Source organism: Podarcis bocagei, assembly GCF_964188305.1.
Source record: "Podarcis bocagei genome assembly, chromosome: 1".
Classification (NCBI taxonomy): Eukaryota; Metazoa; Chordata; class Lepidosauria; order Squamata; family Lacertidae; genus Podarcis; species Podarcis bocagei.
In genome coordinates this window covers 137,310,654-137,322,296 of record NC_138125.1, presented here as the reverse complement: position 1 = coordinate 137,322,296, position 11,643 = coordinate 137,310,654, and the positions used below count along the sequence as shown (strand labels likewise).

Below are 11,643 nucleotides of genomic sequence, written 5' to 3'. Positions count from 1 at the left end.
ATGGGGCTCTTCTCGGCCTGCTCCTGCGCCCGGGGGGGACGCGCCGTTTTCGGGGGCGGCGGAAGGAAGGCGCCGCTGACAAGGGAGGCCTCGTCCCGGGCGCAGTTTGCGCGCAGCCCCGCCCCGCAGAGGGACCACCCGCACCGCCTGAGTCCACCGGGCGACCCCGCCTCACCCTCCGGGCGCCTCCGCCTCGCCGCCCTCCCTCCGCCGCCCGGCCTGCCTGCCTCGCCCTCGGGCGCCGGGCTCTTCCCCGCGCCGGGCTCTGGGCCTCCGCCGCGTCCCCCGGAGCCGCGCTCCTCTCTGGCTGCTCCGCCCGGCGGCCCCGGAGCCCCGCGCCCTGCCGGGGAGGAGGAAGAGGAAGAGAAGTCGGGGATCCAGAGATTCTCCGGTCGCGCTTGCCGTTCTCTTTCCTCGACAAAGAAATTGCCAGACTCTGGGAATTCAGGGGAGAAATAAATGTCTAGAGGATTTTCAACCTCAGGACTTTGAAGCTCATAAATTTATAAAATAAAGCCTATCTTTTGATGAACCAATTATAAAATCATTTCACAGTCATCCTTGTGAAGGTAGCCACAAAAACATTCCAAAATGCACAGTAACCAAAAAATGGGGAAAGTGGTGGCCATCTTCTAGGATAGAGACCAAGGACTAAGCAAAACAACTGGCAACTTAAATATTTTAATTCAGCACATGTCTGAGGCTGCTTTGCTGTATTACTAAGAATATTTTACCTCCATTAATTTATTGCTGTTGCTTAAAGGAAAATGCATTTTTGAGACCTAGGAAGCTGTAAGTAAAGAATGTTAAACTTACTTTGCACTGTGTGGTCTTATTTTTTGAAAAAATGGTAAATGGGGTTCAGCTGCTTCATGCAGCTGAACGAAATAAATAAGACTTAATAGCATATTCCTAGGCTTCCTTAATCAGCCTAATGATGGGACTTTGTACCCTGCTATTGGGGCTCTCTGTGTGTTAGTCCCACATTTTAAAAACAGACACCGGCTCCCCCCCACACACACTTTGTTAAACCACACACGGGTCTCTAGAAGATTAAACATAATTAGTATATCCTCATACCAATTTCCATAATAAAAGTGAATTGATGACTTAAGTTATGGTACCTAGCATGCCTCTTTGGTTCATTTTCTAAGTAAAATTCGCAAATCAATGTCACTGGATATTGACTCGGATGTTATTGGCAGGAAAGTTCAGCTTCAATGGAAGGTAGAGAATAGGTGAAAATCATTTCTATACACGTGTAGGAGGAAGAAAAGGACAAAAGGTCTGGAATTTTCCATACCCCTGACCTGCTTTTGAATAAATGGCAACTCCCATTAGATGAAGGTTGTAGGAAAAGAAAGCAGTCAAGACCTGGTAAAGCCACTTTATTGTCCTCCTTCTTGGCACAGTAAACACTGTTACAGTGGTGCCTCGCAAGACGAAATTAATCCGTTCCGCGAGTCTCTTCGTCTTGCGGTTTTTTCATCTTGCGAAGCACGGCTATTAGCGGCTTAGCAGCTATTAACGGCTTAGCGGCTATTAACGGCTTAGCGGCTTTAAGAAAAAGGAAAAGAACTCGCAAGATGTTTCGTCTTGTGAAGCAAACCCATAGGGAAATTCGTCTTGCGGAACGACTCAAAAACCGGAAAACTCTTTCGTCTTGCGCGTTTTTCGTCTTGCGAGGCATTCGTCTTGAGGGGCACCACTGTACTTGCATCTGCTGCCGCTGGAAAGATCTCACAAATTCTCTCTGTCTGAAGTTGGTGCAACAGGGTTGGGTAGTTGGATTTAGATAAGGAAAGTAAAAGCTCAAGGGTAGAAATACAAACAAAGTCTCTGAAATTTGATACCAATTTATTGAAGGGATAAAACGGTTCTTGCACCTGCATCTCAACTGTCTTAATGATTCCCCGTACGGACATCGAGATGAGATACTTTTGAATTGTGCCCTGAAACTGGTTAATTAGTGGCATCTTGATTCAGATTGTTGTTAAACCAAAAAAGTACAGAACTAGTTTCCTATTGTTATTTATTTGTAATATTCCTCACCCACCCATCATCAAGCAGTCTACAGAAGTTCAGCATCCAGTCATAAAAATAGAAAAGCCTATTGCGATTAAAAAACACGTGAAACTATTCCAACGTACGAGAGCAGTAAAAATTCAGCCAAAGAGATTTTATTATTATTTATTACATTTATATACCACCTTCATCTTCTAAGGATCTCAAGGCACATGGTTCTCCTCCTCGGCTCCACCCCATTTCACCCTTACAGCAACCCTGTGGAGTAGTTAGGCTAAGAGATGGGGACTGAGTGGTCCAAGGCCCCCAGTGAGCTTCACGGCTGAGTGGGGATTCAAAACTTGCGCTCCCAGCTCCTAGTCCAACACTTGATGAACATTACGCTACACTGGGTCCCACCAAACGAAATGCCTTAACTGTCAAAGGCTAAGATGAAGAGGTCTGTCTTCAGCATGTGGCAAAAGCTCAGGTGCTAGGCGCATTTCTGGGGGGATGGAGTCCCATAATTTAGGGGCTGCCACAAAGAAAGGACCCCCATTCTCTGCACTTCCAAGGGTGGCAGAACTACAAAGAGAGGGTTGATCTGCTGATCTTTAGCATGCAAGGTCAGTAGGGAAGGAGGCTGTTTTTCAGATCTTTGGGGCCTAAGTTATGAACGGCATTAAATACTAATGTGCTCACGAATCCCTCGTGCTTGTTCATCTCACAATCCCATCTCATTTCCACTTTAAGCTACAGTGTTTCATTTTAAACTGTATGAAAATTACTATTCAAATATATATAAATCAGAACTGCACAACTTTTAAGTAAGTATTTAATCTGCGTGTACACATAATTTCTACTGGAAGAGCCTCAGCACACACATGGTTTTACTGATCTGTTCCTCAACATGACGAATTTCCCTCATGGAAAAGATGACTGCTCAACTGAAAGAACAAAGAGGACAAAAAAAGATAAGTTTCTCAAACAATGGTTCTGCTTTATTGTCTATGCAGATAATCAAGACTCCAGTTTAACTCTGCCAGATATTTGTGGGATAAAATATAGCTAAATTACATGTCCTAAATAAATCTAGGACATTAATAATTGATGGCTCTGGAGGCAACTTAGTCATCATGTGATGTTATATTGTGTTGTTACTGTATTGTGGAAAAATATATATAAAATATATTTTTAAAAAGAATGTACCTGTATTTATCTTAAAATACACATGTTAATGCATTTGGGTAATTTTTAATGCCAAGAAAAATTCAAGGAGGTGAGAAATCTGAATCTGGACTGTATTGCAATCAGGACGTTTGAATTGGGTTCCTTTGCTTAAAAATGCAAATCAAGCAGAATTCTCCTCCATCTGTAACCAAGAGGTAATGTAAAATATGCTAGCATCCATGAGAATAACATACACCAGGCACTGGAAAAGTCTCTTTAAGGGAAGAGATTTAACATATCTAGTTAAATACGCCTGGTTTCTCTAGGCCCATCTTCTGTTATGGAAAGTAGTCCAGAATCATAGCATTGTAGAGATGGAAGGGACCCCGAGGGTCATTCTTCCAATGGAGGAAGCAGGACGGGACCAAATATAATTAGCACACTTTCATTTTTATATAGTAACCTGGAATTGCTACAGCAGTTTTCTCTGTTATAGTAGACATTCATAGCTACATACCTATATTTTCTGCTCCTTCTTGTAATGGTGAGCTATGCTTTGGAAATAATAATTAAAAACTTCTTGAAAGGAAAGAGAGAATGCAAAATCTGAAGGGATTTACTAAATCTCATAACTCTAAGTAGATGAAAAGGTTCTCTCGAGATGTGCTGCTTCAGTTATGATCATCATAGGAGACTTTGCTGTCCTCACTCCAGTGCTTGCCTGTCCTCTTCTTTCTCTTCCTTTCAGCCATGACAATGGCAGCTACCACAGTAACAAAGACTGTGAAAGTTATGACAAGAACCGTCACTGTCTCTGCAATGCACAGCTGGGTGTCCACAGATGACAGAGGACGGTTTCTCAGGATATGGGGCTCCATGCATGTCACGTTGTGATAGTCATCTAGGATCAGCCTTCTGACACTGTGCAGTTTAGCAAAAACCCTCTGAAGGTCACAGTCACAAAACCATGGGTTGTCCGAGAGCAAGATGTGAGTTCCAGAGGTCTGGAGAGATAATAAAGTCTTGAATCGAATATGTTCAATTTGGTTGTGCACCAGGTTAAGTATTGTGAGGCTGCTTAAAGAAGTAAAGACTCCAGGGCCAATGGTTTTGATTCTGTTGCCCTCCAAGTTCAAAACTTCTAAGTGTTGTAGCATAGAAAAATCTCCATTGTTGAGGTTATGAAGGTGATTATTCTGAAGACAAAGTTGCCTCAAGCAGGTGAGACTGCGAAACGCACCCGTTTCTATCAATGATATATTATTATTTTGCAAATTGAGCTTCTGAAGACTTTCGAAGTGTTTGAAGTTCTTGTACTGTAGCTCCTGCAGCCTATTGTAGGCTAAAGTGAGTTCGTAGAGAGTAACGAGACCCAACGAAAAACTGTTTCCAAGAAAGGAGATCTCATTTCTACCAATATCAAGCTTATGGAGTCTCTCCAGGGAGAGGAATGCTCTCTCTTCAACTCTCCTGATGTAGTTGTCACTCAGAAGGAGAACCCGTAACTTCCACAGGGATCTGAGACCTTTGCTTGGAACAGAATGCAGCTGACTGTTTGACAGATCCAAGTGTTCTGTCTCTGGAGGGAAAATGAGATCGGAGCTGACAGTGACTCCTGAACAGTTCACAAACATTGCCCCTTCTGTGCAGAAGCAGATTTTATGGCATGGGTTATGGGTCTCAGAGACACTAAAGGAGAGAGGAATCCAGAGGCAGATTAAGTAGTGAAAATACATCTTCAGTCTTGTTCTGTATGTTCTTTAGTTCCTGTTGTACAACAGAAGTATTTTTTTAAAAGAACATTTTAGAAAAATACCTAGAATTTTTGGTATATGATGATGATGATGATGATGATGATGATGATGATGATGATGATGATAAATTTATACCCTGCCCATCTGGCTGGGCTTCCCCAGCCACTCTGGGAGGCTTCCAAAAAAATATTAAAATACTGTAATACATCAAACATTAAAAGCTTCCCTAAACAGGGCTGCCTTCAGATTCTTCTAAAAGTCTGGTAGTTGTTGTTCTCTTTGACATCTGGTGGGAGGGCGTTCCACAAGGAAGGTGCCACTACCAAGGAGGCCCTCTGCCTGGTTCCCTGTAACTTGGCTTCTCGCAGTGAGGGAACCGCCAGAAGGCCCTCGGTGCTGGACCTCAGTGTCTGGGTAGAACGATGGGGCTGGAGATATGATAGAAACACAAATGAATGATTAACCTTGAAAACTTAGTTTAGGAATGACACAAGTGAGAAAAAGTTGGCTTTCTAGTTTGTACACACACTAGAGCTTCATCCACAACCCTGCCTGACTCTTTAAGTCCAGTTACCAGCTCTCTTCTCGGATTCTCATGTGATAAAATCATTGAGTCTAACACAGAACTTTCTGACTGTGTACTTATTGGAAAATATAAAGCCACTTCATTCCATGCATAATTTTCATTCTAGGATAAAAAGAAAGTAACAACATTTGACTAAATTTGAAACCGGAGGTGGCTAATCTGTGGCCCTTCAGATATTGTTGAAGTACAACTCCTATCATCCCTAACCAGGCTGTGTGGGGCAGAGGACAACTCAGCAACATCTGAAGGTATCTGTTTCAAATAACGCCTGGTTTGGAAGTAATGGCAAATGATGATTTAGGCAAAAGAGGAAGTGCTGGAGTGTGTGAACCTGATGCTCACGCAGGTAAAGGTAAAGGGCCCCTGGATGGTTAAGCCCAGTCAAAGGCGACTATGGGGTTGCAGCACTCATCTCTCTCTCAGGCCAAAGAAGCCGGCGTTTGTCCACAGGCAGCTTTCTGGGTCATGTGGCCAGCAGGACTAAACTGCTTCTGGTGCAACAGAACACCGTGACAGAAACCAGAGTGCACAGAAACACTGTTTACCTTCCTGCTACAGCGATACCTATTTATCTACATGCACTGGTATGCTTTTGAACGGCAAGGTTGTGGCAGAAGCTGGGACAGGGCAGCGGGAGCTCACCCCACCACGCAGACTTGAACTGCTGACCTTACAATCAGGAAGCCTTCCTTGGAGGTTTTTAAGCAGAGGTCATGGGTGCTTTAGCTGAGATTTCTGCATTGCAGGGGGCTGGACTAGATGACCCTAAGGGTCCCTTCCAGCTCTAAGAGTCTAAGCCCAAGAGGCTCAGTGGTTTAGACCACAGTGCCACCCATGTCCACGCATGTAACAGCAAATAACAGTTTAGTGTGATGTCCTAACTCATCTCAACATTTTCTATGAACATTCAGAGTGATTTGCATATCCTGTTCTGGCCTTTTAGATGATGATGATGATGATAATAATAATAATAATAATAATAATAATAATAATAATAATAATGGCCTTCCTAATAAATAGCACACTTATATTCACAGAAATTTATGAACCCTCACATTTTTACTGAATGAGTACATATTTGTTCAACAAATTTTCAAATAAAAAAAATTTAAGGCATACCCTCCAACATTTTTCTGATAGGGAAATAGGGAAGTTCTATTCCATAATAATAAATTTACTATTTATACCCCACACATCTTACTGGGTTGCCCCAGCCACTGTGGGTGGCTTCCAACATATATAAAAGCATAATAAAGCATTAAACGTTTAAAAAACCTTCCCTATACAACACTGCCTTCAGATGGCTTGGGGGATGGATAATTCCATACCCTCCAACATTTCTCCAATGAAAACAGGGACATCCTAAGGGAAAGTGGGACATTTTGGAATCAAAGAAACTGGGGCGGCTTCTTTAAATCAAGGATGTCCCTGGAAAATAGGGACACTTGGAGGGTCTGTAAAGAGTGGGGTCCAATGATCATTCTGTCAATGTAAGGATTTCTGCTTGCTCAGCAAAACATTCTCCCTTCCCCCACATGGTCCCTAAACCTGTTCTGGGTGTTTCCCCAGCCCTTGGGAGCAAGAGCACAGACTTCTCCCCACAACTGAGGGGGCTGAGGCCTTGCAACATACTGACATCACTCATGCTTGCACGCGAGACGTGCACACACCACGTGGCATTCAAGAGTCACGCAAGCACACGATGTGGCGTGCATGCACAAGGTGCACGCGGCTGCCACAGAATTTTGATTCCCCCCCCACTTCCCCTACACGGAGTTCCTGCTCGAGAGTAGATTTGGGGAGGGTGTATAGCACAAAGGAAGGAGAGGGAGAACTCAAGTTCTCTTGCATAAGCAGACATCCTAGCACTCTCCAAACCATTTAAAACAATCTAAGAGAAAATGTGCTTTATCCCAAGACAATGGGTATTATATAAAGCAGATACGTATCTGAGAGCAGGCTGGTTGTGTGATTATTCACTTGTGGCGACACGGAGGCAGCCTTTTCCCTGCTGGCACCATGGTTGTGCGATGCACCCCTGCGGAAATTCACGAGGCCTCACCTGTTCTTGCATTTTGCCAACTTTTGAAGGCACACTCGTTTGCACAAGCATTTCCTTGATTTTGTGACATGTCTTCTGTTTCAATTGCTATGTTGTTCTATTGTAATCCAGTCTCTGATCCAACTAAATTATGCCCCATTGGACTCCGGACCTGAGAATATACCACGTTGCTATGTTGTTCTAATGGGATTGTTTTATTGCATATTTTTTATTGTAGACGTTTATATTTTAAGGTTTGTGTAATTAGTTTTTATATGGCTTAGAAGCTTATTTTGGAATTAAACTGTTGTAATAAACAGTGATGATGAGGATGTAGCTTAAAAGGATGAATGATCCACCGTAAGAGAGAAAGCCAGTGGGGAATAATGTGTAGAGTTTTGGATTTTGAACAGTGAGATCAGGGTTCAAATCTCTGCGTCATGTATGGAGCTCACTGGATGACCTTGGGCCAGCCAACACCATCTCCTTCAAGCCCCATAAAAGATCACTGAAAATTAAACCAAGTTGCAGCATAAATGGAGTTTAGTACCATTGTTTAATCATATTTACTATCCCACTGTGGATGGGTCTTATTTCTAAAATGACAAGTTGTTTAATTCTTGCTGTTCCATGCAATTATGTTTCTTGCTATTGACAGCCATGGTGGCCATTTCCCAGACTTTCTAGAAAGATTATTGTTATGCTACTGTGAAACTTATTTGGTTAGAAATGTACTGGTTAAATGAAAGTGAATTCTGGAATACTTGAAAGCAAAACTGCAGAGCACATTTCAAAGTTTTCTGATTGTAAAGAAATTTACAAATGCTTCTCACTCCTATTTCTGCTGCCTCACACCATAAAGATCAAGGCTGCAATTCCATGCACACGTATCTGGAAGTCCCATTGACCCTAGTGGGATTTACTTCTGAGTAAACGTCTGAGCTGCATGGCTATTAATCTGATTTCCCAAACTCTCATTGCTCCAGTTCTTTAGAAAAAGTGACATATATGTTTGTTTTATACCTTCTGTGAAAGCCATAGCTCCATGTACCCTTTCAACTGTAGAATACCCTTTTGGTGCACTCTCTTATTTACAACAACAATAAAAGCAGCAACCATGCTACTGCAGATTGTAATGCCACCCTTTTACATGGCTAGACATGGTACTTTGGTACTGACAGCTGCTTCAAAATAAATTTAATATATCTGCGGTCAACTTTAGAAAATGAGCGCTGTCACTGCCAAGACCACAGAGCCCACCTGAGAGTGGCAGGAGGGGGAGGAATGTAATAAAACTGCAAGTTCTTTAGGCATGTGTTTCTTACTATATAAAACTCAGTGAGAGTAGACAGTAATTGCAGTAATGTCTGCAAGTGTCCTTAAAAGTCGAAATATTTCCCGGTTGGCCAAAACCATAATATCCATGTTGAACACAAGAAACTCTTCACAAAGCAGAAACAAATATGTATGTCGATTCTTTAAAATGTTTTAGTAACTACTAACTGCACCAGCACAGGTGAAAAGATCTGTTATCTGAAGGAACAATCATGTGTGTGTTTTTATCTAATTGCCTGTATGTGCCTTTCGGCAACATTCACTCAGATCATCCTTACCTTTGCGGCATCCCAATGCTCTTGCCAGGGTTCCTCCTTCAAATGTCCTTTGGGCATGGATAGTGGCAGATGGAAAAGTACGGAGATGAAAGGGTTGGCTGTCAATGTGCTGAGAAAGACAGGTTGAAAGCTACATGCAAGGCAGAAGGATAGGGAGCTAGAAAGCATGAATAATGGAAGCAGTTGCAAAATTATGCTGGCCACCTGCTTATAGCTGCAGTCACTTTGGAAGAGTGTTGAGATCTGAAATGTGTATAAAGAGGCACATTTGGGTCAAACCTTAGTGTGACATTTAACTTAAGGAACTGGAGTACAGAAAAATAAGAGGTGAACCTGCAAACATATATTGGCATATGTACTGGGGATTCTTGGTTGCGACTCTTTGTAGTTACTCAAGTGGGTATATTGATGCAAAAGGTTAGCTGTTAAATTTGTATAAGCTACAGTTTCTGAGATAGCAAAGAATTGCACATGGGCTTAAATTTAGGGTTTTTGTTCTCACAGATGTATCTTTGCTTATACTATTCATGCTTTGCAGGTGGGATGCAGGACTCAAATATTTAATCTTGGGCTACACAGAAGTAATAGGATGCCACATAAGACAGGATGTTAGCAATACTGCTTGTAAGCATTTCTGTCTGTTTGTGCCCCCCCCCCAACTCTTTTCAATATTGCCTCTTAGAAAGTGAACCTATGAACAGGGACTGCCTTGTGTTGTATATGAAGGATGAGGAGGAGTCCTTCTTCATAACTCTCTGAATAGAAAGACGACACAATCCAGTGTTGCCAAGGCCCTAAACCTTTGCAGGGAGCAGGACATGGCGGGGGTCCTTGCTCCTGCCCCTTGATCTCTCACCGGCATTTGATACCATCAACAAGGGCTTCCTCCTGGTCTGCCTCTAGGAAATGGGGACTGGGGCACCGTATTAGAGTGGTTCCAAGCCTACCTTCATGACTGAGTGCAGCCAGTCCCATGGGGAGAGAGCCTTTCAGCCCCTGGCTGCTATGATGTGGGGTGCTGCAGGGGACTATCTTATTTAATATCTACATGTAGCCGTTGGGAGTGGTCATTACAGGCACGCCATCTCCAGGGGACCCAGGGGACACAAGCACCCACAAAAAAATCATTGGTGGTGGGAGGCCGCCTCCTCTGTGGCCCAGTGCTGCATCTTCCCACCACCTTCACTGAGCTGGGGGGGGGAGGCTGCAGCCAAGCACCACCTTACCTCTGGTGCTCTGCGCCATGACGCCATGGCAGGGCAGGGTGTGCTGGGCACCCACAATGTGGGGCCCAAGCTGGCTCACCTGGGTCATTAGGAGTTGGGGGGAGGGCAAGGTGCTATCAGTATGCTGCTGACAATCTGTTCTGTGGGTGAGTTGCTCCTGAGCCTGAGAAATTGGTCAGTTGCCAACTGTGAATGGGGTTGCACTCATTCTAAAGGAGAAGGCTCACAGTCTGAGGGTGCTTCTGGGTCCAACGCTGTCTGTGGAGGCTGTGGGAGCCTAAGTGGCCGGAAGTGCCTTTGAGGAACTGTGGCTGGTTTGACAGCTACGGCCACTCCAGGGCTGCGAGCCTGGCCACAGGAGTTCTTACATGAAGACTGAATTACTGCAAGGTGCTCCATGTGGGACTTCCCTTGCGCCTGATCCAGAGGCTGCTGCAGTGAGTGCAGAACGCTGCAGCACAATGCTGGCAGGAGTGAGGCCTTGTCTGCATGTAACACCTGTGCTCAGAGATCTGTATAGGTATCCAATCTGCTACCAGGCTGAGTTCAAGGTGCCACTGTTAGTATGCAAAGCCCTTAGCAACTAGGGACCCATTTACCTATGAGAATGCCTTAAGCCACATGTGCCAACTGGAACTGGCACTGCAACAGGTGTCACATGATGATACCTGTTCTGCCTTTGTAAGGACACGTTTAGTGTGGCAGCAACTGCACTTTGAAACTCCCCGCCTCTTGAGATCAGGTGGGAGAGACTACACTGTACTCCTCTCATTGGCAGCTGGAAACACTCCTGTTTAGACAAGCCTACCCAGATGCCTAGAAAGTTGAAGTAATTTTATTCTGTTTTAATATTTTAACTTTTGTATGTTTTAAATCAGGGCTGTAATTTTTTTGATTTTACTGTTTTGTAAACTGCTTTGAGGTGTGCCCCCCAATCAATGTGTATAAATTTTGTGAAATAAATAAAATGTGTTCAAAATGATCGGTTAACACATATGAAAGGATGACAGGATGTGTTTTTATAGATATAAATGCACAGCCTATGTCCCAGAGAGGGTGGGAGACACACAGAAATCCATAGGGATGATGTTACCACAGTTCAAAATATCTGGTACTGAATGATGCTGCATAAAGTTGGGAAACTGCACTGGGAAATCTCAAAGCAAATCTTAGAAATCAAGGAGCCATAAGTCAACAGAGCCACCATCAGTTCTCCAATCAGAAGCTAATGGCGTCAAGAAATAAGATA

General features: G+C 43.6%; 1 protein-coding gene across 3 annotated transcripts; it reads right to left on the bottom strand.

Annotated features, from left to right (window-relative positions):
• Positions 1 to 1,713: 1,713 nt before the first annotated feature.
• Positions 1,714 to 10,186, bottom strand: LOC308585213 (uncharacterized protein). Of its 3 annotated transcripts, XM_081190748.1 has the most exons (3): positions 8,706 to 8,942; positions 7,577 to 8,675; positions 1,714 to 4,941 (listed from the first exon to the last, which is right to left on the bottom strand). In XM_081190748.1, exon 3 carries the CDS (start codon positions 4,908 to 4,910, stop codon positions 3,846 to 3,848), a length of 1,065 nt encoding a protein of 354 aa, XP_081046874.1. In that variant the 5' UTR covers positions 4,911 to 4,941; positions 7,577 to 8,675; positions 8,706 to 8,942; the 3' UTR covers positions 1,714 to 3,845. The 3 variants fall into 3 exon arrangements, with proteins under 3 accessions (XP_081046874.1, XP_081046875.1, XP_081046873.1); XM_081190749.1 differs by lacking the exons at positions 7,577 to 8,675; positions 8,706 to 8,942 and adding an exon at positions 9,169 to 10,186; XM_081190747.1 differs by having other exon boundaries at positions 7,577 to 8,942.
• Positions 10,187 to 11,643: the final 1,457 nt, after the last annotated feature.

Excerpts from the sequence above, each read along its gene's own strand:
- LOC308585213 (XM_081190749.1), bottom strand. The coding sequence starts at position 4,910 with ATGTATTTTCACTACTTAATCTGCCTCTGGATTCCTCTCTCCTTTAGT.